Here is a 24,815-nt window from a genome sequence, read left to right as displayed (position 1 = left end):
AAACCAGTGCGTTGTGTCCTAGTGCAACATTGTATCCATGAACACCTGGGGTATTTTTATGTGTAACCATGAGAAAGAAAGTGATGGTTTGCATTGCAACGTCATCATTGCTCAACCCGCTGCAATTGATGCATTTAAAAGACTGCATGCCTTCAAGCGTGCTACCGACACAACAATACTCCTACAGCTATGAGCTATTTGAGCTCGAATCGGACGTTATTGGAGTCACGCACATCCCATACATTAACAACATAAAGCTGCACTCACTTAATGAAGTAGCTGGCCCCCTCGTCCGAGAATCCTTCTTCCCATCCCAGTGGTAAATCTAAAACATTAATACAATGGGCTGCGTGAATCTATACATATCTAGATGCGGTAGGCTAAAGCACAATGTGCACAGCAGTCATGAAATATCGTATTATTAATTCCTGCGCGTACCTGATCGTATCATGTGTCCAGAGTTGACAGGTTCACCCGTACGGGGATGGAGCCAAGTAGTGCTGTGAGTTTTATCACTGAAAGAAACAAGACACCTGTTACTGGACGAGGATAACGTGAATAACTGCGTAATTAACCCGTTTCATCAGTAAAACTTAAAGTTAAAACATCACAGTGCATGCTCACTTGATGAAGAAGACCCTGCCATCTCGATAAACTCCATAGGACCAGTGGTCAGGTAGAGTGTCCCGCCCGAGCGGTGCCGCCATGATCCCGGCTTCTTGTTCAAGCTATTTCATTCTCTTCTCCCCTCCGCAGAGTTTTCAGACCAATGATCACCGCTAGGGCTGTAGACTTTTAAAGGGGAAGACCAAACTTGTAAAAAGTCCTAAAGCCAGCGCGTCTTTGTGCCACTTTTAGCCGACGAAAAGGAGGGTAGACATACCAAAGCGTGCGTGGTTGGCTGTGGTTGAATCAATCAAAACATGGTTCTCCAATTCAGTTCAATCAAGCGCAGTATTGTTATGCATCACAAGGGTGCAGCTACAGTAATTACACATAAGGAATGCGTTGAAAATATTTCAGCATTAACGCCCTGTTATTTGAGAAGATTAACATTCCTAAACAATAGTCCATCACACGTAAATTTCAAAACTCAACTGAATGATTTTTCCTGCAATAATGACGTCACCTACAGTAGCCTAAACTACAAATGATATAGCGTTTCCTGATTAATCTAAGATAGACTTTAAGCCTATGACCTGTGGAACATACAGGTAGCTGGCAAAATAAAGACAACACCAACATATAGTGTCTTAATAGGGCGTTGGGCCACCACGAGCCGCCAGAACGGCTTCAATGCACCTTGGCATAGATGTGTCTGGATCTCTATTGGAGGGATGCGTCATTCCATTATTTAGTGTTTTGTTGATGGTGGGGGAAGCCCTGGTCCATAATCTCCCATACAGTATTCACACCACTTGATTTTTTCCCACAATTTGTTACGTTACAGCCTTATTCTAAAAATGATGAAATTATTTTTCCCCTCATAAATCTACACACAATATTCCATAATGACAAAGCAAAAAACGTTTATTTTTGCTCATTTATTAAGAATTTAAAACATAAATATCTTATTTACATAAGTGTTCATACCATTTGCTATGATACTCGAAATTGAGCTCAGGTGCATCCTGTTTCCATTGACAAACCTTGAGATGTTTCTACAACTTGATTGGAATCCACCAGTGCAAAATGCAATTGATTGGACATGATTTGGAAAGCAACACACCTGTCTATATAAGGTCCCACAGTTGACAGTGCATGTCAGAGCAAAAACCAAGCCATGAGGTCAAAAGGAATTGTCCGTAGAGCTCCGAGACAGGATTGTGTCAAGACAGATCTGGGGAAGGGTACCAAAAAATGTCTGCAGCATTGAAGGTCCCCAAGTACACAATGGCCTCCATCATTCTTAAATGGAAGAAGTTTGGAACCACCAAGGCTCTTCCTAGAGCTGGCCGCCCTGTGGAGGTGGGAGAACCTTCCAGAAGGACAACCATCTTTGCAGCACTCCACCAATCAGGCCTTTATGGTAGAGTCGCCAGACGGAAGCCACTCCTTAGTAAAAGGCACATGACAGCCCACTTGGAGTTTGCCAAAAGGCACCTAAAGACCATGAAAAACAAGATTCTCTGGTCTACTGAAACCAAGATTGAACTCTTTTGCCTGAATGCCAAGCTTCACGTCTGGAGGAAACCTGGCACCATCGCTACGGTGAAGCATGGTGGTGGCAGCATTATGCTGTGGGAATGTTTTTTAGCGGCAGGGACTGGGAGACTAGTCAGGATCGAGGGAAAGTTGAACAGAGCAAAGTACAGAGAGATGCTTGATGAAAACCTTCTCCAGAGTGCTCAGGACCACCGACTGGGGCAACGGTTCACCTTCCAACATGACAACAACCCTAAGTACACAGCCAAGACAAGGCAGGAGTGGCTTGGGACAAGTCTCTGAATGTCCTTGAGTGGCCCAGCTAGAGCCCAGACTTGAACCCGATCGAACATTTCTGGAGATAGCTGAAAATAGCTGTGCAGCAAAGCTCCCAATAGAACCTGACAGAGCTGGAGAGGATCTGCAGAGACAAATGGGAGAAACTCCCCAAATACAGGTGTGCCAAACTTGTAGCGTCATACCCAAGAAGACTCAAGGCTGTAATCGCTGCCAAAGGTGCTTCAACAAAGTACTGAGTAAAAGGTCTGAATACTTATGTAAACTTTTTCAAAGTCACTGAGATCTCTTCTTCCAACCATGGGTACCCAAAATAATGGCCAACATTTTTATACATGACCCTAAGCATGAAGGGATGTTAGTTGCTTAATTAACTCAGAAACCACATATGTGTGGAAGAATTGCTATCAATATACTTTGTATCCCTCATTTACTCAAGAGTTTCCTTTATTTTGGCAGTTACCTGTAAGGTTATCGAACATTTGTGCCACTTTCACGTGGTAGTTGGAAGTAGGAAACTCATTTCTGACTTGCTAATTGATTGTAGCTATAGACTTGCCGCCAGGGGTGTCATGCACCCCAAAAATCTAAGGAGGCACAAAGTAGGTGAGGAAGTCTTGGGGGTGGTCCAGGTCCCCCTACCATAAGTTGGAGAATTTAGCGTTTTTCAAACACCTGAAACAGCATTTTCCTGCAATTTAGAGCCATAATCATTATACTTAAATCTGTCAAATATGTATATTTTTCTGCATATCTATGCATACCTCTTGAGCTGTCTGTATCATCCTGAAAAAAAATAAAGAAACCTGCTTCTTTGCTTCTCTGCTAAAATCTGGGTAAAAGATTGAAAGGAATGTGAGTCTTATTCAGAACAGTTATTGCTTGCTTTTCTAAAGTCTACCAACCTTGCCAGCAGACATGCCAGCTAAGATAGTTAGACAATCTCTAACTTGATAGCCTGAAATGGCTTCTTGGTAGCTAGTTACAGGGTTGGGAGATTGGGAACCTATCTGGGCTAGCTAAAGCCAACTTCATAAAATTGCTAGATGGCAACTACAGAGAAACAACAGGACAAATCTGATGGGTATGATGCTTCTGCGTACCGCTTTCAACCAGTTAGCAAGTAGTACATTTCCGAGTTTCCTAGTTACAACCAGCACGTGAACGCGGCATATGTACGTATAAATTGGCCATAAATACAGCTAGGGCATTATAACTTATACAAAGTTTGTGTTGTTAATTTGTAACACAGGACACATGATAAGATTGTGTTTCATTCTAGTGTGGTGCAAAATACATAGCACATAATAAACTATTCAACCTGGTCGGCAAAATGAGTCTCTCTATATAACAGATTAAATGTACAGATGTAGGATCTTAATTTGAGCCAGTTTGCTACATACAGCAGGAAATGTGAATTATGTGGATTATAATTTATGGACATTTTTGTAGGGGTTCATACATTTTTCGTTAGGACAAATCAAGTCTGAAATATCAAAGTGGAAATGACAAACTTTAGAAGCATTTTAAACTTAAATAGGGTGAATTCGTAATGCGTGGGACATCATATAAACTGGGACAGCTTAATCCTGATGCGTTTATTCCTTGGTCTGAGAAGAGAAAATCAAAACTATTGTTACTAAGCCTTTGCAGAGAAATAGGGTTGCAAAGGGTCAGAAACTTTCTGGTAAATTTCTGGAATTTTTCTGGAAATTTTCCATGGGAAGTTAAGCCCTGGAATTTGGGGAATTTTGCTTAAATTCATCAAAAAAGTTAACTTTTTGTGGGATACACATAAGGCAATTCTAGGTCTTGTGGCATAGATTGGTTAAACTATCCCCAATTCAATGGAATTGCAACCCTCTGCATGCGCAGTGCATTCTTCCATCACATGTACAGCTGATTCTCATGATCTTGCACACTAATGAGATGCTATTGAGCCCACACTACTACACTGTCTGAGCCTAGGACTACATGCTTTCTGGTAAGTTTTGATTACAGTACTGGATGGGGTGAATATATTTTATACGACATACATTATTTTTTGTTAACTAGTAAATAGTAGCCTACAGCAAAGTGTGTTTAAATCATTTCTAACTTGTTAACAATTTCAGCTAGTTAGTTTTTGCTACCATGTGGGTTTTAGCTTGCTTGAGCCTGCTAACTGAAGTGTTAGTTCACCTGTTTCCATACATGTTTCATTTTAAAACATTTATCTTACAAAGGAGTTGTTTAATCTAACTCCTTAACTATTTATCTGTACATGGATTTTTTTTTTTACTAATTTCTTTCTAATCTTTACAGGAAAATGCCACGGGCACTATCTGATGTGTGGAGACATTTCACTGCAGCTAATGTAGAAGGAAAAGCTGTGTACATTTGCAAATACTGTGACAAATCATATGTGAAGAATGCAACAAAGATGCAGAATCATCTGGCCAAGTGCATAAAGTTCCCTCAGCGCTCACAACAAACATCCTCTGACAAAAGTCTTTCTACCTCTATTCGAGGTGAAAATGATGAATCCGACACCTTATCGATAGCAACAGCTCATGGTCCTCCTGGAATCAAGGTTTTTTTTTACTCAATGGAGGAACATGGTCAGAGAAATGCTGATGAATGTCTTGCTCGAGCTGTGTATGCAACTGGTTCACCTCTGATGCTCACAGGCAATGTGTATTGGAAGAGATTTCTGAATGTTCTTCACCCAGCATACACCCCTCCAACCAGACATGCTTTATCTACTAATTTGCTGGATGCAGAGTTCAACAGAGTTCAAGTGAAGGTCAAGCAAATCATAGGGAAAGCAGACTGTATGGCAATCATCTCTGATGGGTGGTTGAATGTTCGTGGGCAAGGAATAATTAACTACATCATCTCCACTCCTCAACCAGTATTCTACAAGAGCACAGACACATCAGTCTCTACATTGCAGATGAGCTGAAGACAGTCATCAATTACCTTGGACCACAGAAGGTATTTGGTTGTGCTGCCAATGCATTGAATCTGCTCCTCAAGGACATCATGGCACTGAAAACAATGGATAAACTCTACTAGAGAGCCAAGGAAATGGTTAGGTATGTGAAGGGTCATAAAGTTATAGCAGCAATCTACCTCACCAAGCAAAGTGAGAAGAATAAGAGCACCACATTGAAGCTGCCCAGCAACACCCGTTGGGGTGGTGCTGTCATCATGTTTGACAGTCTCTTGGAGGGCAAGGAGTCTCTCCAATAAATGGCCATATCATAGTCTGCTGAAATGGACAGCTCCATCAAGAGGATCCTCCTGGATGATGTATTTTGGGAGAGAGTGGTAAGCAGCCCGAAACTCCTGAAAGCTATAGCAGTAGCCATTGCACGGATTGAGGGAGACAGTGCCATCCTCTCCGATGTTCAGACTCTGCTTGCAGATGTAAGAGAAGAAATCCATACTGCCCTGCTCACTTCACTGTTGATCCAAGCAGAGGAAACTGCAGTTCTGAAATGCATCAAAAAGCGTGAAGACTTCTGCCTGAACCCCATACACGCCGCAGTGTACATGTTGGACCCCAAGTATGCTGGCAAGAGCATTCTGTTTGGTGCAGAGATCAACAAGGCCTATGGTGTCATCACTACCGTGTCTCGCCACCTTGGCCTGGGTGAGGGCAAGTTTCTTGGCAGTCTGGCGAAGTACACTTCCAAGCAAGGGCTTTGGAATGGAGAGGCAATATGGCAGACGTGCCAATATATCTCATCAGCCACCTGGTGGAAGGGACTTTGTGGATCTGAGGCTCTTTCCCCTGTTTCCTCCATCATCCTCCAAATCCTACCAACATCAGCCGCCTCGGAGCGCAATTGTTCCTTGTTTGGGAACACACACACCAAAGCACGCTGACCAATACAAAGGTTGAAAAATTGGTGGCCTTCTGGGCAAATTTGAGGCTTTTTGAGCCTGACAACGAGCTATCCTCAAAAAGGTTGGAAAGTGACAGTGAAGATGAGGCCTCAGAGTCTGATGTTCAAGAGGTGGACATTGAGGAGGTCCAGGGAGAAGACATGGAAGCCTGAGAGGACGACAACCAAAGCTTTAGTTTCTCGACTATCATTTTACAGATGCATGTTGAAAACGTTTTTGGGAGATGCGATGGATCATTGGGGATCATTCAATATTCCCTTTCTTTTGTTGTTCAGTGAAATCATCCCATGTGAAGAGTTAACTCATTTAATTAAAGTTTGATTCATAACTAAATCGTTTTTTTATTTCTATTGGAAGGATTTAATCATATACAATTATGTCTACTTATGATAAGGTAAAAGGTTTATGTCTCCATATGGTATGGTAAATATATCCAATGCAAAAAAAAACATCTACATTTAAATGGTATTAATATTAATTCCCGTTAATTCCCACGGAAGGTTTTCACCTCTGAATATTCCCCAAAATGTGCAAGCCTATAGAGAAATCACATGATCAGAATCATATCACTTAATTGTGGGGTGAGCTTCAAACAGGAGCTCACCCCACGATGCACACGGAAAGATCAGTGACAATTATTTTTCTCCACTCATTTTTTAAAATTTAATTAAAATTGTAATAATTTTGAATCATCAGGGGGTGCTACAGCACCCTCAGCACCCTTACCTCCCATTGCTATGGAAACATCTTGAGGATTTCAGAAACATATCATGTGTTGGGCTAATATGTTGGATAGATGTTGAAAGAGGTTACAGAAAGATTCTCAACAACAAAATATTAATCAAATTACATCTACATCAGTATAGGCTATGTAAATCTGTATTTCTTTAATGGTAAATATTGCCTGAAGCTGCACTGTCAAAATTGGATACTGACAGAAATGTCCTAAAATATGCATCTGGCTGTGCTGTAATGGGACTATTATCCCATGCCTTACATGGTCCTCATAGTCCTCACACCCCAGGTCCAGCTGCTATCAGGTTTCTCTGAGTGAGAGAGTTCCCAATAACAAAAATACACTGACATGGCAGGACTTCTCTCAAGAGCAGGGCAAGTTCACAAAAAAAGAAGCAACTGCTCAGAAGGCCATTGTTGTCATCAGAGAAAGGCTATAAATAGCCAGCTTTATTGTGTGCTATGGCTGACAATATGTTAAATGGCAGTAAGTGAATTCATGATGAATCTACAATCCAACTCTCTGTGTGTGTGTGTGTGTGTGTGTGTGTGTGTGTGTGACAGTGTGTGATAGTGTGTGTGGCAGTGTGTGTGGCATGTACACACAAAGCTGGTTTAGCTGTGGATCTATCAGCTTCACGTCTCTCTCAATGCAGCTGCAGGCCTTAAGGACAGAGAGCCTTCCCAACCATGACACATTACAATAATGCTTACACTGCATCAAGCAGACCTGCCCAATTTCCTGATGCTTCCCATACATTTAACTTGGGGTGTGTGAAGCAATGCTCAAAGTCACAGTACAGAGTACACAGCAGGCTACATCTCTAAGTAAAGAGGGAAAAGAGCTGTATCACTGGACATCAAAAAAGGAAGACATCAACATATAATGTCTGGCCTCTCTCCAATGTCTTTATGACAACCTTTATTTTTACTATAGCCATTTGAATACACGTATTCCTCATGATTCAGAATGAGTGGATTACATCTCAATATATATGGGGTGGCAGGTAGCCTAGTGGTTAGAGCGTTGGGCCAGTAACCGAAAGGTTGCTAGATGGAATTCCTGAGCTGACAAGGTAAAAATATGTCATTCTGCCCTGAACAAGGCAGTTAACCCATTGTTCCTAGGCTGTCATTGTAAATAAGAATTTGTTCTTCACTGACTTGCCTAGTTAAATAAAGGTTAAATAAAAATTAGTACTACCAATGCAGTGTTTTATCTAAAAATGTTCTTACTGAACACAGTTTCCTGGTCCAATACATTTTTAAAACGACTAAAAGAAGACAAATAACTCTCCATATCCTCGTGGGCTTCCTGTTAGGTAAAGGTTATCAATCTCCTTCCTTCCTGGACTAAAACAACCCAGAGTACACTCCCAGGGAGCAGAAAGCATCAAACACCCCACTGCAATATAAATATTTGATCACTGAATCCCTATGGAGGAGGCTTTTCTGGCCTGTCCCCCATTGGTTTGATGTACTGTTCCTCTGGAATGATGGTGTGAAATCAAACACGCTTCTTCTCCAAACCCATTTGATTACAAATATATACATCAAATGAGCTCTTTTTGAAAACCTGCCTTGATGATCACTGCTTTGAGAGATGTATTGTTGTCTCTACCTTCTTGCCTTTGTGCTGTTGTCTGTGGCCGATAATGTTTATGCTATGTTTTGCGCTGCTACCATGTTGTGCTGCTACCATGTTGTTGTCATGTTGTGTGTTGCTGCCATGCAATGTTGTTGTCTTAGGTCTCTCTTTATGTAGTGTTGTGGTGTCTCTCCTGTCGTGATGTGTTTTGTCCTATATTTTTATCTTTAATCCCAGCCCGTCCCCGCAGGAGGCCATTTGCCAGGCCGTCATTGTAAATAAGAATTTGTTCATAACTGACTTGCCTAGTTAAGTACATTTTAAATACAATTTTAAATTAAAACAAACTAAGCCAGAAGTTGAAGAAAATGATGGAGGCTGGCATATTGAGGTTGTGTTTCCGTAGTGGTGGTGATCTGTCTTCATTGTTGACTCTGCAAACAATAGGTGAAGTTAAGTGAGCCAAATATCAAGCTGTTTTTTTTTCTTTCTCAGTATAACACACACAAATAACCATTTGAAATTATATTTTGTAAATGTCAATGGAACATAAAGAATAACTTATTGTTGCTGATGAGTGACAGGAACTCTCAGAGTAGTGATGTTATACCGCGTTCACATGCTAGTCAGAACAAGGAAACTCTGAAATGTCCATTTGCATGTGGAACGTGTATAACTACAACCAGTTAGCAAGTTGGATATTTCTGAGTTTCCTACTTCCCTCTAGCACATAAACGCTGCATTAGGCATTCAAAGCAAGGCTGCTGAGGGAGAGGGCCAGCGATGAGAGGTTGACAGCTCTCTGATCCCATGGGACCACAGTTATAGAGTCCTTGGACAACTCTTCTGACAATCTGCCTTTCTCATTCCACTGAATCCCTCTGCAGCAACTCAGTCCTGGAGACACACCACAAACTCTGAAAAACTGTATCTGCAAGTAGCAGTCTGAGGGGGGAAAAACATGAGCATTTTAACTGGGATCAGTCGCTGCACTGCACTAAGTCGTCTATACTGGGGTGGTGTGCATTCACCGAAAGCATTTCAGACAGAGAAAAACTCCAAACCATGAACCCTGGGGCAGAGGAGGACATAACACTGCAGTCCCCAGTCAACCTTTCTCCACTATTCTCTTTCTCCCTCTAATACACACGGTAGTGATGCACAGTCCTGCGCAGCTCTGCAGTATAGGCGCTGCTGCTGATTCCTGCCTCTCCACTGCCAGAGGCTCACAATGCAGCAAGGTGACTCAATGTTATCGTCCTCTCCTAGGAGGCAGCAGCTCCGGCTGAATCAGTGCTAGCTGAAGGGGCTATGCAGCAAATGCAATAAAGATCTTACAGGCAATCTGATATACCACACCAAGATGGCATTTCACTCCTCAGGCACTAAAACCATGCCCCTGTCCAACACAGATACTGATACACCAAGATATACTGATACACCAAGATATACTGATACAAAATCAATACAACGTGTGACACCTTCATTACCACCTTCTTTTAGCAGAATAAAGCTAGGCTCAGTAATGCATGTTAAATCTCCAGAAAAAAAAGATCACAGAACAGCTCACCCCTTAATAATGCTTCTATTTATAGGCTCCTGCTTTCAAGGAACTTTAGGAACCATATTGGTAAAATGATTTTAGACAATGTTTTCTTTGATTACTGACAGCCAAAATGTAGACATCTAAACCAGAGGCTATCAAATACTTACAATGATTAATGACAAATTAAAGATGAATATCTTTTGAAGTCACATAAGCAGAGACTAGTCTAATCATATGAATAATACTTCAGGGGGAAGATGACTCAGGACATAGAATAGAAGTTGGTGATGTTGAAGTGAATCATCTTCTGGCAGGTGTATGGTTCCATCTGGATGAAGAGTAAGTACAGCTTCCAGGTCCTGCACTCGGTCTCCCCAGATGTGCCAAGTGAGCAGGACTGCTGGGTGAGAGGTTAGGCTCCATTAAGCAGACTCCTGCTTCCTAGCAGTCTTAAGGATTGTGGGTTTACGAGACTGCTAGTGATGAAGAGTAGTCTTTGTGGCCTGTGGTGGATCAGCAACTTTTACTTAATATCAGAACCACCATCCCATGATAAACGTACCAGTTTCATGTGCAAAAACATGCCTGCTGAATTCAACCGCTTCACAAACATGTACCATCAAAAGGAGTAAGTTCAGGCATTTAGCCTTTAAAGGCATACCTTTGGTTCAGTCAGGGTAATTTAACAGTTAAATGCTGCTCTCTTGTGGTAAAATTGTACATTGACTTAACACTTCAACACAGTAGCATTTCTCCATCATTAAACCATCAATACATTAATTTAGCCTCTAAATGCCACAGCACAAAGGTTTCTCATTGATTGCATGTGGAGGCCCAGTGTTAGATCACGTCTCCACCTTTTTTTCCCCCTGCTGCGAGTCAGAGGTGGAAGGAAGCCTGGAGAGCACAGCAGTGCACACCACTGCACCAGGTTGCCTAGGAACCAGAGCCTCTCCATCCAATTATATAGATCACATTTAACAAGGTAACAATGAATCTACACTTAAGGGTTTATATAATTCAAATTACTTTGAAATACTAAGGAAAAGTTTAATTAAATCAATACAGATGGTTAGCCATTTATGCAATAAGGCATTTTACTTTCTCTGGCGATTTTTCCAACCACACAACAAAAATAATTGCAACAATTCAAAAGATCTCAGAGGTAGTACATAGGAAATAAGTCAATTGAAATTCATTAGGCCCTAATCTATGAATTTCACATGCCCAGGCAGGGGCATGGCCCCACCCACTTGAGCCAACTCTAGCCAATCAGAATGAGTTTCTTCCCACAAGAGGGTTTTAGTAGAGAAATACTCTTCTGCACCCGCCCCAGACAATCCCACACATTAAGCAGCCAGATGTCAAATTCCTGGCCTAGCGTGCTTACATGTGGCCTGACGTGAGGCTGGTTAGTTGTACTGCCAAAATCTCTAAACCAGAGTTGGCTCATTGTAGAGAAATTAACATTCTCACACCAGCTCTATTGAACATTCCTGCAGTAAGCATGCCAGTTGTACACTCCCTCAAGTTCAGACATCTGTGGCATTATATTGACAAAACTGCACATTTATTAGGTCCTTTTGTCCCCAGCACAAGGTGCACCTGTGTAATCATGTTTAATCAGCTTCTTGATATGTCACACCTTTCAGGTGGATGGATTGTCTTGCAAAGGAGAAATGTTAACAGGCATGTTAAAAAAAATGTGAGCACAAAATTGAGAATTTAGCATTTTGTGCCTATGGAACATTTCTGGGCTCTTATTTCAGCTCATGAATCAAGAAACCAACACTTTAGATGTTTATATTTTTCACTATAAGAACTATCATGTGTACTTTCGCCACCCTTTATAGAACTCAACCACCTCTTTGAAACAAAAACACAGCAGACAAGATCCTTCCAAATGGATCTTTATTTGTGAAAATGACTTATGCCACCAGAGCAGAAGCAGTAGAGGATTCGCTGTGGATCAAGAGGGAAAAGGGATTAGTAATGTAAAGTACTGTAATCAACTAAAAAGTTGAACGTCACCAATTTTAACAACTAACAATAGAAGCAGTCGTATGGTTGATGATCAACCAGTCAACATTTGTTAGTATATATTCTCAGCCTGCTCGAGACTGCTAATTAACCAGTTTAGGTAATGCCTCTGGCAGTTGGTAAGAATGAACTAGAACCACTGAGTGGCAGGGAGATGTATGAAGGGGACTGGCAGGTTGGCACAGAACAGCCACTCTGCTAATTTACCTCCAAGGTTTATCTAGCACATAAGAAATATCTCAGCTCTTAGAAGGGAAGAACAGGACAATGAAGTGTGCCATTTAGTGAACTAACAAACTGAAAATATTAATTGAGTAGGTACTATGCCTTCATGCTGGCTTGCTCTCCCAAAAGTCAATAAAGCAGTGAAGAGGTAATACGTACTACTTCCAGTTGGGAGCAAGAACTCTCTTGGTCTTGTAGTAACGGGCCAATCTGTGGATTCTGCTTTCAGTGAGAATCAGACGGAACTTGGCATCCTTGTCCTGCAAGAAAAAAAAAAGAAGCTATAGTTAAACAGCCCTTCGACATAGTCAAAAACCTCAAACGGTCAATGGTAAATGCAGGTATTACAATTGAGTTAACTTGTGCACTACATGGTTTGCCTGCCCAGTCATGGCCCAGAGGCTCTGGGAAGACGTAGGAATATGCAGGACGCCGTCCCCACCAGCCCAAAGGCTGGGAACAGGCTTGCTGTACAATGTTGTGGAACGGGACTGTACATCATGGCACTGTACAGTGCTACGCTCCCATAAGCCACTTGGACGGAGCCATGCAAGAGCAACCTCACCGGCTGTCCACATTGAGCATCAATCAATACATTTTTACAGCAAGGCACAATTTAGTTGGATTTTCAAACATTATGATGCTGGTAGTTTAACTTTTTTAGGATAGGGGGCAAGCATTTGGAATTTTGGATAAAAAGCGTGCCCAAAGTACACTGCCTGCTACTCAGGCCCAGAAGCTAGGATATACATACAATTGGTAGATTTGGATAGAAAACTGTAAAGTATACAAAACTGTTAAAATAATGTCTGAGTATAACAGAACTGATATGGCAGGCAAACCAGAGGAAAATCCATCCAGGAAGTGGCATTATTTTGAAATGGGTGTTTTTCCAATGAAAGCCTATCCACAATTTAAAGGGATAGGACCCAGATTCCATTCCCTATGGCTTCCACTAGTTGTGAACAGTCTTTAGACATTGTTTCAGGCTTTTATTCTGAAAAATGAGGGAGAATGACCACTAAGTCCCCAGAACTGTTTTCTGCGCACGACCGAGAGCACGCTTCTTCCTTTTATATTGACGACGCTATTGTCCGGTTGAAATATACTGTTCAAAAAAATTAACACTTAAACAACACAATGTAACTCCAAGTCAATCACACTTCTGTGAAATCAAACTGTCCACTTAGGAAGCAACACTGACAATAAATTTCACATACTCTTGTGCAAATGGAATAGACAACAGGTGGAAATTATAGGCAATTAGCAAGACACCCCCAATAAAGGAGTGGTTCTGCAGGTGGTGACCACAGACCACTTCTCAGTTCCTATGCTTCCTGGCTGATGTTTTGGTCACTTTTGAATGCTGGCGGTGCTTTCACTCTAGTGGTAGCATGAGACGGAGTCTACAACCCACACAAGTAGCTCAGGTAGTGCAGCTCATCCAGGATGTCACATCAATGCGAGTTGTGGCAAGAAGGTTTGCTGTGTGTCAGCGTAGTGTCCAGAGCATGGAGGCGCTACCAGGAGACAGGCCAGTACATCAGGAGACGTGGAGGAGGCCGTAGGAGGGCAACAACCCAGCAGCAGGACCGCTACCTCCGCCTTTGTGCAAGGAGGAGCAGGAGGAGCACTGCCAGAGCCCTGCAAAATGACCTCCAGCAGGCCACAAATGTGCATGTGTCTGCTCAAACGGTCAGAAACAGACTCCATGAGGGTGGTATGAGGGCCCGACATCCACAGGTGGGGGTTGTGCTTAAAGCCCAACACCGTGCAGGACGTTTGGCATTTGCCAGAGAACACCAAGATTGGCAAATTCGCCACTGGCGCCCTGTGCTCTTCACAGATGAAAGCAGGTTCACACTGAGCACGTGACAAGAGTGACAGAGTCTGGAGACGCCGTGGAGAACGTTCTGCTGCCTGCAACATCCTCCAGCATGACCGGTTTGGCGGTGGGTCAGTCATGGTGTGGGGTGGCATTTCTTTGGGGGGGCCGCACAGCCCTCCATGTGCACGCCAGAGGTAGCCTGAATGCCATTAGGTACCGAGATGAGATCCTCAGACCCCTTGTGAGACCATATGCTGGTGCGGTTGGCCCTGGGTTCCTCCTAATGGAAGACAATGCTAGACCCCATGTGGCTGGAGTGTGTCAGCAGTTCCTGCAAGAGGAAGGCATTGATGCTATGGACTGGCCCGCCCGTTCCCCAGACCTGAATCCAATTGAGCACATCATGTCTCGCTCCATCCACCAACGCCACGTTGCACCACAGACTGTCCAGGAGTTGGCGGATGCTTTAGTCCAGGTCTGGGAGGAGATCCCTCAGGAGACAATCCGCCACCTCATCAGGAGCATGCCCTGGCCTTGTAGGGAGGTCATACAGGCACGTGGAGGCCACACACACTACTGAGCCTCATTTTGACTTGTTTTAAGGCCATTACATCAAAGTTGGATCAGCCTGTAGTGTGGTTTTCCACTTTAATTTTGAGTGTGACTCCAAATCCAGACCTCCATGGGTTGATAAATTGGATTTCCATTGATTATTTGTGTGATTTTGTTGTCAGCACATTCAACTATGTAAAGAAAAAAGTATTTAATAAGATTATTTCATTCATTCAGATCTAGGATGTGTTATTTTAGTGTTCCCTTTATTTTTTTGAGCAGTGTATTATCGATTATTTAGGCTAAAAACAACCTGAGGATTGATTATAAACATCGTTTGTCATGTTTCTACCAACTTTACTCGTACAATTTGGATTTTGTCTGCCTGTTTTGACCGCATTTGAGCCAATGGATTAGTGAACAAAACGCGCCAACAAAGAGGTTTTGGACATAAAGAGGGACTGACCATTCATGGTGTAACATGGAGTCTTGTGCGTGCAACCATATGAAGATCAAAGGTAAGTGATTCATTTTATTGCCATTTCTGACTTTTGTGACTAATCTACTTGGCTGTAACTAATGTTTTGTGTGCTGGGCGCTGTCCTCAGATAATCACATGGCTTGCTTTTGCCTTAAAGCCTTTTTGAAATCTGACAAGGTGGCTGGATTAACCTGTTGGGGCTCGGGGGCAGTATTGAGACATTTTGAAAAAAATATGTGCCCATTTTTAACTGCCTCCTACACCAACTCAGAAACTAGGATATGCATATTATTAACACATTCGGATAGAAAACTCAGAATTTTCTAAAACAGTTTGAATGGTGTCTGTAAGTATAACAAAACTCATATTGCAGGCAAAAACCTTTGAAAAATAGATTAAAAAAAGTGAATTTTGTGACTGTACTATTTAGTGTCATTGTTTTATAGATACCATAGTGAGAAAGGATTCATTTCGCAACACCTACGGCTTCCACTAGATGTCAACGATCTTTATAAAGTTGTTTGAAGCGTCTATGATAAACAGAGAGCAAATTAGAATCCAAGGAAGTTGACATGTCATCACTTTATTTTTTTGCGCCTGCGCATAAATCTGAGAAGCGTGAGTTTTCATCATTGTTTATCTAGACATAGGATAGGTTGTGTGAAAATATTACTGATGTTTAACGTTAAAAATGGACCAAAAGATTAATGCTAAACAACATTTGACATGTTTGAACGGACGTAAATAGATTATTTACTAGGTTTTTTTAGCTTTTCGGCGTGATTTTACACTCCCACCACCACGTTTTGTGGGAACATAATGAACGCTAAGTACTTGGTGTTATTTGGACATAAATTATGAACTTTGTCAAAAGAAACCACATTTGTTCCGGACCTGGGATGCCTTCCGGACCTGGGATGCCTGCCTTCTGATGGAGATAATCAAAGGTAAGGGGATATTTACAATGTTATTATCGATTTTAGATGATGCTAACTGTATAGCATAGCCTGTTGTTCTTAGCATAGCACCCCGTTTATTGCAAAATGTGATTTCCCAGTAAAGTTATTTTGAGATCTGGCCATTCGGTAGCAATTACGAGATGATATATTATTCTTTGAATGACAATATTATAATTTACCAATGTTTTCGAATAGTAATTTTGTTATGTTCACGGAAGCATTTCAGAGAAGAAAAAATCTGAATTTCACGCTACTGTAAAATGCTTTTTTGGATATAAATATGAACTTGATGGAACAAAAAATGCATGTATTGTATAACATAATGTCCTAGGAGTGTCATCTGATGGAGATTGACAAAAGTTAGTGCATAATTCTAGCTGGTTTCTGCTTTTGGTGACGCCTGACCTTGAATTGAAAATGGATGTTTGTACTTTTGTGGCTATGTACTGTCCTAACATAATCTAACTTTATGCTTTTGCCGTAAAGCCTCTTTGAAAATCGAACAATGTGGTTAGATTAAGGAGATGTTTATCATTTAAATTGTGTAAAATAGTTGATTGTTTGAGAAATTGAAATTATTAGATTTTTGATGTTTTGAATTTCCAGCCTTGTTAGCAAACCCGACTCGGGGTTCATTGCTAACCTGTAGCCCCAACAGGTTAACAACAAGTTAAGCTTTATTTTGATGTATTACACTTGTGATTTCATGAAAGTTAAATATTTATAGTAATTTAATTTGAATTTGGCGCTCTGCAATTTCACCGGATGTTGACGAGGTGTCCCGCTAGCGGTACACCTTCCCCAAACAGGTTAAGTCTTTTCCCTCCCTGGAAGTTAACTGGAGACAGAAATCTAGAGGCCGTTACCTTTCTGTTCCTCTCCAGATGCTTCCTTATAGCGACAGCCTTCTTGATGAGGTGGTACAGATCCTCAGGCAGGTCAGGGGCCAGGCCCTTGGACTTGAGGATCCTCAGGATCTTGTTTCCAGTGACGAAGCGCACCTGGGCAACACCATGAGAGTCCCTAAGGATCACACCTGGAAAGAGAGCAGTAGTATCAGCCTTTCCTAACTTACGTATCCTGGTAGCTTCCCCTCTGTGGTTTGTACTTTGTGTGGGGGTCAGCCAAACTCGAAATGGTTTGGTTGTAAAAAAATAGACAGAACAATCCTTTCTATTTTTGTTCTAAACAGATGGCGAGGAAAAGAATGTGAGTAACAATATGCATAGGACTAAGACAGTAAATAATCTGGAATAATATTGTTGAACCTTGAATTCACTTTCAATGGCACAGCAGCTTCAGGGAAAGGCGACAAGGTACATGTTGATTTTAGCACACCTGACAAAATCATACCATTCATTTGATATGGCCTTTGGGTTAGGGTGCATAAGTCATTGTCTTCTCAGTTCATAATGTGGCAATCTTATGGAAAGGGCTGGACAGCATACAAATTAACAAGGTCCTTACCGATCTGAGAGGGAGAAAGACCCTTCTTGGCAAGCTTGAAGATCTGCTCTTTGACGTCATCAGATGTAACCTTCAGCCACTGTAGAACAACATTTCAGAGGTTGAGAGACTAATGATGTCCCCTTTGTCCACTGAGCCTTCTATTCACAGGAGTGATCGTTTGTAGTTTAAGTTCGGTATTTAGCTAGACTCAGCAATATGACATGTGCATTCCAGTGAAAGTTGTATCAATGATAATGGCAAACCATGTAGCCACATTACTAGGTTGACTAGATTCATGAACGTATTTTACAAACAGATAGCAAGATGCCAGTTGACCATCTAAAAGTTTAATGACCAACTACATACTTACGGTGGGCACACTGCGCCTGTAGGGAAGTGCAGACTGGGACAGGCCCTTGCTGAAACAGAAGGAAAGTAGCTATAAGTCAGTAGCTAGTTAAATCATGACAAATAGCCACGCCTTGACTTGAGATAATGCATTTCAACTAGCTAGCTAGTGTAGTACTTTAACTAGCTACACTATATATACACACAAAAGTATGTGGACATCCCTTCAAATTAGTGGATTTGGCCTTTTTAAAAAGCACCCCTCCATTGGACTGAAGCAGTAGAAACGCATTCTCTCGAGTGATGAATCACTTCACCAACTGGCAGTCTGATGGACAAATCTGGGTTTGGCAGATGCCAGGAGACTTCTACCTGTCCGAAAGCATTGTACGGAGGAATAATGGTCACTGGTTATGGCTAGGCTCCTTAGTTCCAATGAAGGGAAATCTTAATGCTAAAGCATACAATTACATTCTGTGCTGAACATTGTGGCTGTACACAACTGGCCGTGTTTGGGAGTCCCATAGGGCAGCGCACATGGCCCAGCGTCTGGGTTTGGCCGGTGTAGGCCATCATTGTAAATAATTTGTTCTAAACTGACTACCCTAGTTTAAAAAAAAGGGTAAATAAATGTAAACATTTAAAACAGTTTGGGAAGGCCCTTCACTGTTTCAGCATGACAATGCTGCCTTGCACAAAGCGAGGTCCATACAGAAATGTTTTGTCGAGGTGTGTAGAATAACTTGATTGGCTGGCCTGCATAGACCTGACCGCAACTTCATCTAACACCTTTGGGATGAATTGTAACGCCGACTGCGAGCCAGGACTAATAGCCCAACATCAGTGCCCGACCTCATTAATGCTCGTGGCTGAATGAAAGCAAGTCACCGCAGCAATGTACCAACATCTAGTGGAAAGCCTTCCCAGAAGAGTGGAGGCTGTTATAGCAAAGAGGGGGGGGCAACTTCATATTAATGACCATGATTTTGGAATGAGATGTTCAACGAGCAAGTGTCCACATACTTTGTCATGTAGTGTACCTACCTAGCATTAGGTAGAAGTTATGGCTAACTAGCCTACACTACGCTAACATTAGCACTGGAATGAGCAAATAATGTTCAGATTTAGGCCGACTTCATGGAAGACTAAATACAAACTTGATCGAGGGGATGCATTGTTACCGTTCCAATGTGCGCGCATATGCGACTAAAAACCCATATAATTATTTCAATGACTAAGCCGTCGGCTAAAATGGCAGGAGTGTGTGCGCGGCCATCATGTCACTGTGTCGGTTGCGGCAGGACGCTAGTTGTTAGACAGCTAGCTAGAAATCATTATAGTGGACATTTAACCAAATGTGTCCACAAAAAAAATATGTTGGGGTTGACGAGGTAATGTAAAGTGGTCCTGCTACGAATAACAAAAACCAATATGCTTATTATTTCCGAATGAAACACATGCTTACCCAGGAGCGTGCATGCGACCCATGATGGCGTTCTAAGCGAAAAGAAAGAGGGAGAAAATGTGCGGCTTTTCGGAAGTAAAGCTTTGAATCGGAAGTGACGTGTCCTGAAGAAAGATTATTTCTTGTATGGGTGATCTTTTTACAGTCTATGGTAGGACTCATTTAAATTGTGTTTCATATCGACCACGGCATGGATTACTTTTATGTTATGAAACGTAAAATATCATCAGATGGTTTAAATCAGGGCTGCCCAACCCTCTTCCTGGAGATCTACCATCTTGTGGGTTTTCAGTCCTACCCTAAAACACACCTTATTCTATTAATTACCTGTTCAACGAGACCCTAACTAGCTGAATCAGATACGCTACATTAGGGTTAGACGAAAACCTACAAGACAGTAGATATCCAGGAAGACGGTTGGGAAGCCCTGGTTTAGATCTTTCTGTCATTGCCAAGCCTATCACTGACCTTTTTAACATGTATCTTCTCTCTGGGGAGGTCCCCATTGCTTGGAAGGCAGCCATGGTGCATCCTTTATTTAAAGGAGGAGATCAATCTGATCCTATCTGTTATAGGCCAATTTTATTTTGCCCTGTTTATCAAAAGTGTTGGAAAAACTTGTCATAATCAACTGACTGACTTTCTTGATGTCTATAGTATTCTCTCTGGTATGCAATCTGGTTTCCTCTCAGGTTATGGATGTGTCACTGCAACCTTAAAGGTCCTAAATTATGTCACCATTGCCCTTGATTCTAAGCAATGTTGTGCTGCGATTTTTATTGACTTGGCCAAAGCTTTTGATACAGTAGACCATTCCATTCTTGTGGGCCGGCTAAGTAGTATTGGTGTCTCTGATGAGACTTTGGCCTGGTTTGCTAACTACCACTCTCAAATAGTGCAGTGTATAAAGTCAGAACATTTGCTGTCTCAGCCGCTGCCTGTCACCAAGGGAGTACACCAAGGCTCGATCCTAGGCCTCACGCTCTTCTCAATTTACATCCACAACATAGCTCAGGCAGTAGGTAGCTTTCTAATCCATTTATATGCAGATGATACAGTCTTATACTCAGCTGGCCCCTCTCCGGATGTTGTGTTAAACACTCTACAACAACGCTTTCTTAGCGTCCAACAAGCTTTCTCTTCCCTTAATTAACCTTGTTCTGAACAACTCTAAAACAAAGGTCATGTGGTTTGGTAAGAAGAATGCCTCTCTCCCCACTTGTGTGATTACTACTTCTGAGGGTTTAGAGCTTGAGGTAGTCACCTCATATAAGTACTTGGGAGTATGGCTAGATGGTACACTGTCCTTCTCTCAGCAAATATCAAAGCTGCAGGCTAAGGTTAAATCTAGACTTGGTTTCCTCTATCATAATCGCTCCTCTTTCACCACAGCTGCCAAACTAACCCTGATTCAGATGACCATCCTACCCATGCTAGATTACGGAGATGTAATTTATAGATCGACAGGTAAGGGTCCTCTCGAGTGGCTAGATGTTCTTTACCATTCGGCAATCGGATTTGCCACCAATGTTCCTTATAGGACACATTACTGCACTCTATACTCTTCTGTAAACTGGTCATCTCTGTATACCTGTCGCAAGACCCTCTGATTGATGCTTATTTATAAAACCCTCTTAGGCCTCACTCCTCCCATCTGAGATACCTACTACTGCCATCATCCTCCACATACTACACCCGTTCTGCCAGTCACATTCTGTTAAAGGTCCCCAAATCACACACATCCCTGGGTCACTCCTCTTTTCAGTTCGCTGCAGCTAGCGACTGGAACAAGCTGCAAAAAACAATCAAACTGAACAGTTTTATCGCCACCACTTCATTCAAAGACTCAATCATGGACACTCTTACTGACAGTTGTGGCTGGTTCACATGATGTATTGTTATCTCTATCATATTGCCTTTGTGCTGTTGTCTGTGCCCAATAATGTTTGTACCATGTTTTGTGCTGCAACCATGTTGTGTTGCTACCATGCTGTGTTATCATGTGTTGCTGCCATGCTATATTGTTGTCTTAGGTCTCTCTTTATGTAGTGGTGTCTCTCTTGTCATGATGTGTGTTTAGTCCTATATTTTTAATCCCAGCCCCCGTCCCCGCAGTAGGCCTTTTACCTTTTGGTAGGCCATCATTGTGAATAAGAATTAGTTGTTATGTAGCCTGGCGAAAGTAAACCCAGCACAGGACACAAACTAATTTGGGGTTGTTTGTTCTATCACCGCAAGGTGAAGTCACCATAAAGTAAAGTTCAGTCTAAACCACAATCAAGTGAAATTAATATGTTAGTAAAGTGCATAAAAACAATCTGAGTACAATAAGTACAAATTGAAATGCATAAACGGTAGTGGCTCTGCTTTTAGCACACTGTCCACATGATACCCTAACCTCACATGGAACAGTAGATCCTCATCTCACCCATACAGCAGCTTCAAATAATGTTATCATCAACCACAACATGGTTCTGAGAACACTGGTATTCAGCTAGCAAGAAGCTAACATCCTCATGTCAATCCATCAAAAGTAACCTTGGCCCCACAATGGATTTCAACAGCTCTCCAGTATAATTGCTTGCTCTCACTCTTACACACTGCACATGAGCAATCACATAACCGCTTGCACACTATTTAGGGATCTCTTAAGGGGACTGTGCCATCTAGTGAATATAAATTAATACAGCTATGAGCTTTTACCACCTGGCTACACTTAACTGACTTGCCTAGTTAAATAAAGGTTAAATTAAATTAAATAAAAATTGTGTGTGTGTGTTTATTTATTCTTCTGTGGTTGTTTATGTGACATGTTTGTTTTTCAAGTAAACTACCCCAGCGGTAGTCCCTATAAAATGAAGACTATTGTAATAGTTAGTGAAGCTTGTAATCTATGTTTTTTGCTACTTTCCGTATCATTGAACCAGTTATAGTCTGACACTTGACCATGGACTGAATATCTGACCTAATCTTCTGACTAATTTGGAGCATAATGTAAGGAAAACCCTAAACGTGTCATACATGTGAAATAGACACAGATGCTGACATGTAAAATATTTAGATTTTATTAAAATGTTCTGTTTTAGGACATCAATCATTTCCTGAGCATTTAAGGAAATCCCAGTAGGGAAAATAGCATCTTCAGAATCCTTCTGTAAAGGGAACAGAAAAGATAGAATTTACAAGAGATAATTAAGACAAATTTGAACCTTTGTGACTTTGATTGTGCAGGGTGACCATTTTGCCGGCTCATGCTCCTCCACCTTATTCTTCTTTGTAGTAACAGCCTTCTTCTTCTCCAGGCAACAAATACATCTCAGTCTTCTCCAGAAGGAGGCCTTCTTCTTGGAGGAGTCTTTCCTTGCCACTTTTTCCACCTCAGCCATTATTTCCATGGGAGTCTCCTCATGCACGGCCTGGCTGATCAGGTGGAGCACCTTAGTCTCATCTTCCTCATGGATACTGGTCAAGGTCTGTTCAGAGCACCCTGACCTCAGCAACAGGGAAGACATTGCCCGACTCTTCGATCTCTTCCTTGGCACGGTGGGACTTCTCCAGCGGAGGCATTCCTTCTTGTCGGATCAGTTCCTCACAGCGTGGGTAGATTGCAAAAGGCCATGACTTATCCACATACTGTGAGGGCAAATGGCTAGTAATGCTTCTCTCGTTAGAATCATGTTCCTTGGAGCCCCAAGCGGCTCTTGCAAGAGGTGGCATTGGTGAATGCAAGGATGTCACGGAGGAAAGGAGTTGGGAAACAGAAGGCAGCGGCGTTCCCAAGGAAGTTCTGGATGTCATGATCTGGCTCATGGAGATCCCAGTGAGTTTGCTGACCTCCTGAACCACTCAAGACATTTCCTCTATAGGAGGGGCCATTGATGAACGAGATGGACTTTGATCCATGACAGTTTATTCACCTAGGTGAAAATGGCTCCCGGCTGTTGTCATTAACAGAAGCTTATTTCTCTAAATATAGATAGATCAATCCATTGATCACTCAAGCAAAAAACGTTATTATTGCTCCAAATCCCTCCCTTCGTAGACAATTTTGACTCCTTCTGGAATAAGCCTGGCTACTTTGTGGAAGATGAAATTCACCTAGGTGAAAATGGCTCCCGGCTGTTGTCATCAAACATTGGGAAGGTTCTTGGTCAACTAAATTGATGTGAGGACAATATTAGCATTACATGTAAGTCAGATTTCACCATCTCCTCTTTGGTCACTGTGAGAGTTCCTCATGTTGTATCTGAAAATGGTGACATGCCTAACGGTGCTAAGCAGAGAAATGGAATTGCTATTTCTACTTTGTTTTCTTTTCCTAATAGGTATAATCCAATCTTTAAGTCTCCTGTTGTTCTGAAATCTCAAAATAATCTGACTTGTATTGAAACTCCATGTGATTTTAAATGCAGAAAAGGTTTAACATTTTTACATCTTAACATTCGTAGTTTATTACCTAAAATGGATCATGTCAAGATCTGGGCCTCTCAGGCAGACCCTGATATTTTTTATTTTATCTGAAACCTGGTTAACTGATAAAACCCTGGACTCTGAGGTTGATATGGATGGTTACAATGTGTTTATGACTGATAGGAAGGGCAACGGTGGTGCTGTTGCTATTTACACAAATAATCTTATTTCTGTGTCCATTAATGATCTTGTCAATGCCTTGGATGCTAAAAAGAGCTGTGCTGCCTTGTTTATCGACACTGTTGATCATTCTGTTTTGCTGAAGAAGTTATCAAAAATAGGCCTGGGATATACAGCCTGTTTATGGTTTCAGAATTATCTTAGCGACAGAACTCAGGCTTTCTGAACAGATGGGGTTAAATCTGAATTTCTTGAGATTTAAAAAGGTGTTCCTCAGGGTTTGATTTTGGGTCCATTGTTGTTCACCTTGTATATTAATGACATAGGAAACACTGTTAATACTTGTAACATTCATCTCTATGCAGATGACACAGTTTTGTATTCCTTTGCCACCTAGGTGCAGCAGGCCATTCGTGAACTTCAGCATGACTTTGATTCAATTCAGAAATCACTTACATATCTCAAATTAGTGTTAAATACAAGTAAAACCAAGCTCATTATGTATGGAGTAAAAACTACATTATTTTCTTTAGGAATGTAGTGAAGTAAAAGTAAAAGTTGTCAAAAATATAAATAATAAAGTAAAGTACAGCTACCCAAAAAAACTTCTTAAGCAGTACTTTAAAGTATTTTTACTTAAGTACTTTACACCACTGCGTGCAATTGGCATGCT

The 24,815-nt window shown here is 41.7% G+C and overlaps 2 protein-coding genes and 3 non-coding genes across 15 annotated transcripts in view; all 5 read right to left on the bottom strand.

Moving 5' to 3' along the window:
* Positions 1-1,084, bottom strand: part of LOC106562332 (pleckstrin homology domain-containing family A member 7) — a 184,183-nt gene extending 183,099 nt beyond the window's left edge. For 7 of the 11 annotated variants that reach the window (XM_045689235.1, XM_045689233.1, XM_045689236.1 and 4 more), the window contains exons 1-3: positions 625-1,081; positions 439-515; positions 268-325 (exon numbers count right to left, since the gene is read on the bottom strand). In XM_045689235.1, coding sequence (XP_045545191.1) covers positions 268-325; positions 439-515; positions 625-707 — 218 coding nt within the window. In that variant the 5' untranslated portion in view covers positions 708-1,081. Of the gene's footprint in view, positions 1-267; positions 326-438; positions 516-624 lie in introns of all 11 variants that reach the window. The other 4 variants (XM_045689231.1, XM_045689232.1, XM_045689234.1 and 1 more) reach the window with 2 other exon arrangements.
* Positions 1,085-12,099: 11,015 nt separating this feature from the next.
* rps13 (ribosomal protein S13) lies at positions 12,100-19,582 on the bottom strand. Its single transcript, NM_001139592.1, has 6 exons — positions 19,553-19,582; positions 18,110-18,158; positions 17,758-17,836; positions 17,157-17,326; positions 12,630-12,730; positions 12,100-12,167 (listed from the first exon to the last, which is right to left on the bottom strand). The coding sequence occupies exons 1-6, from the start codon at positions 19,573-19,575 to the stop codon at positions 12,134-12,136; spliced, it is 456 nt and encodes a 151-aa protein (NP_001133064.1). The 5' UTR covers positions 19,576-19,582; the 3' UTR covers positions 12,100-12,133.
* LOC123725270 (small nucleolar RNA SNORA19) lies at positions 12,398-12,525 on the bottom strand. Its single transcript, XR_006757771.1, has one exon. It is a non-coding gene; the product is annotated as a small nucleolar RNA SNORA19 (small nucleolar RNA).
* LOC123725292 (small nucleolar RNA SNORA73 family) lies at positions 12,829-13,051 on the bottom strand. The gene has a single exon (XR_006757790.1). It is a non-coding gene; the product is annotated as a small nucleolar RNA SNORA73 family (small nucleolar RNA).
* On the bottom strand, positions 17,548-17,679 carry LOC123725314 (small nucleolar RNA SNORA68). The gene has a single exon (XR_006757812.1). It is a non-coding gene; the product is annotated as a small nucleolar RNA SNORA68 (small nucleolar RNA).
* Positions 19,583-24,815: the final 5,233 nt, after the last annotated feature.

This window comes from Salmo salar, chromosome ssa11, assembly GCF_905237065.1.
Source record: "Salmo salar chromosome ssa11, Ssal_v3.1, whole genome shotgun sequence".
NCBI lineage: Eukaryota > Metazoa > Chordata > Actinopteri > Salmoniformes > Salmonidae > Salmo > Salmo salar.
This window is presented reverse-complemented; position numbering and strand designations above follow the sequence as displayed.

Coding starts and splice junctions, on each gene's coding strand:
- rps13 (NM_001139592.1), bottom strand. CDS start 19,575: ATGGGTCGCATGCACGCTCCTGG. Junction 18,159..19,552: donor GGTCGCATGCACGCTCCTGG/GTAAGCATGTGT, acceptor CTTCTGTTTCAG/CAAGGGCCTGTCCCAGTCTG. Junction 17,837..18,109: donor ACAGGCGCAGTGTGCCCACC/GTAAGTATGTAG, acceptor GTTGTTCTACAG/TGGCTGAAGGTTACATCTGA.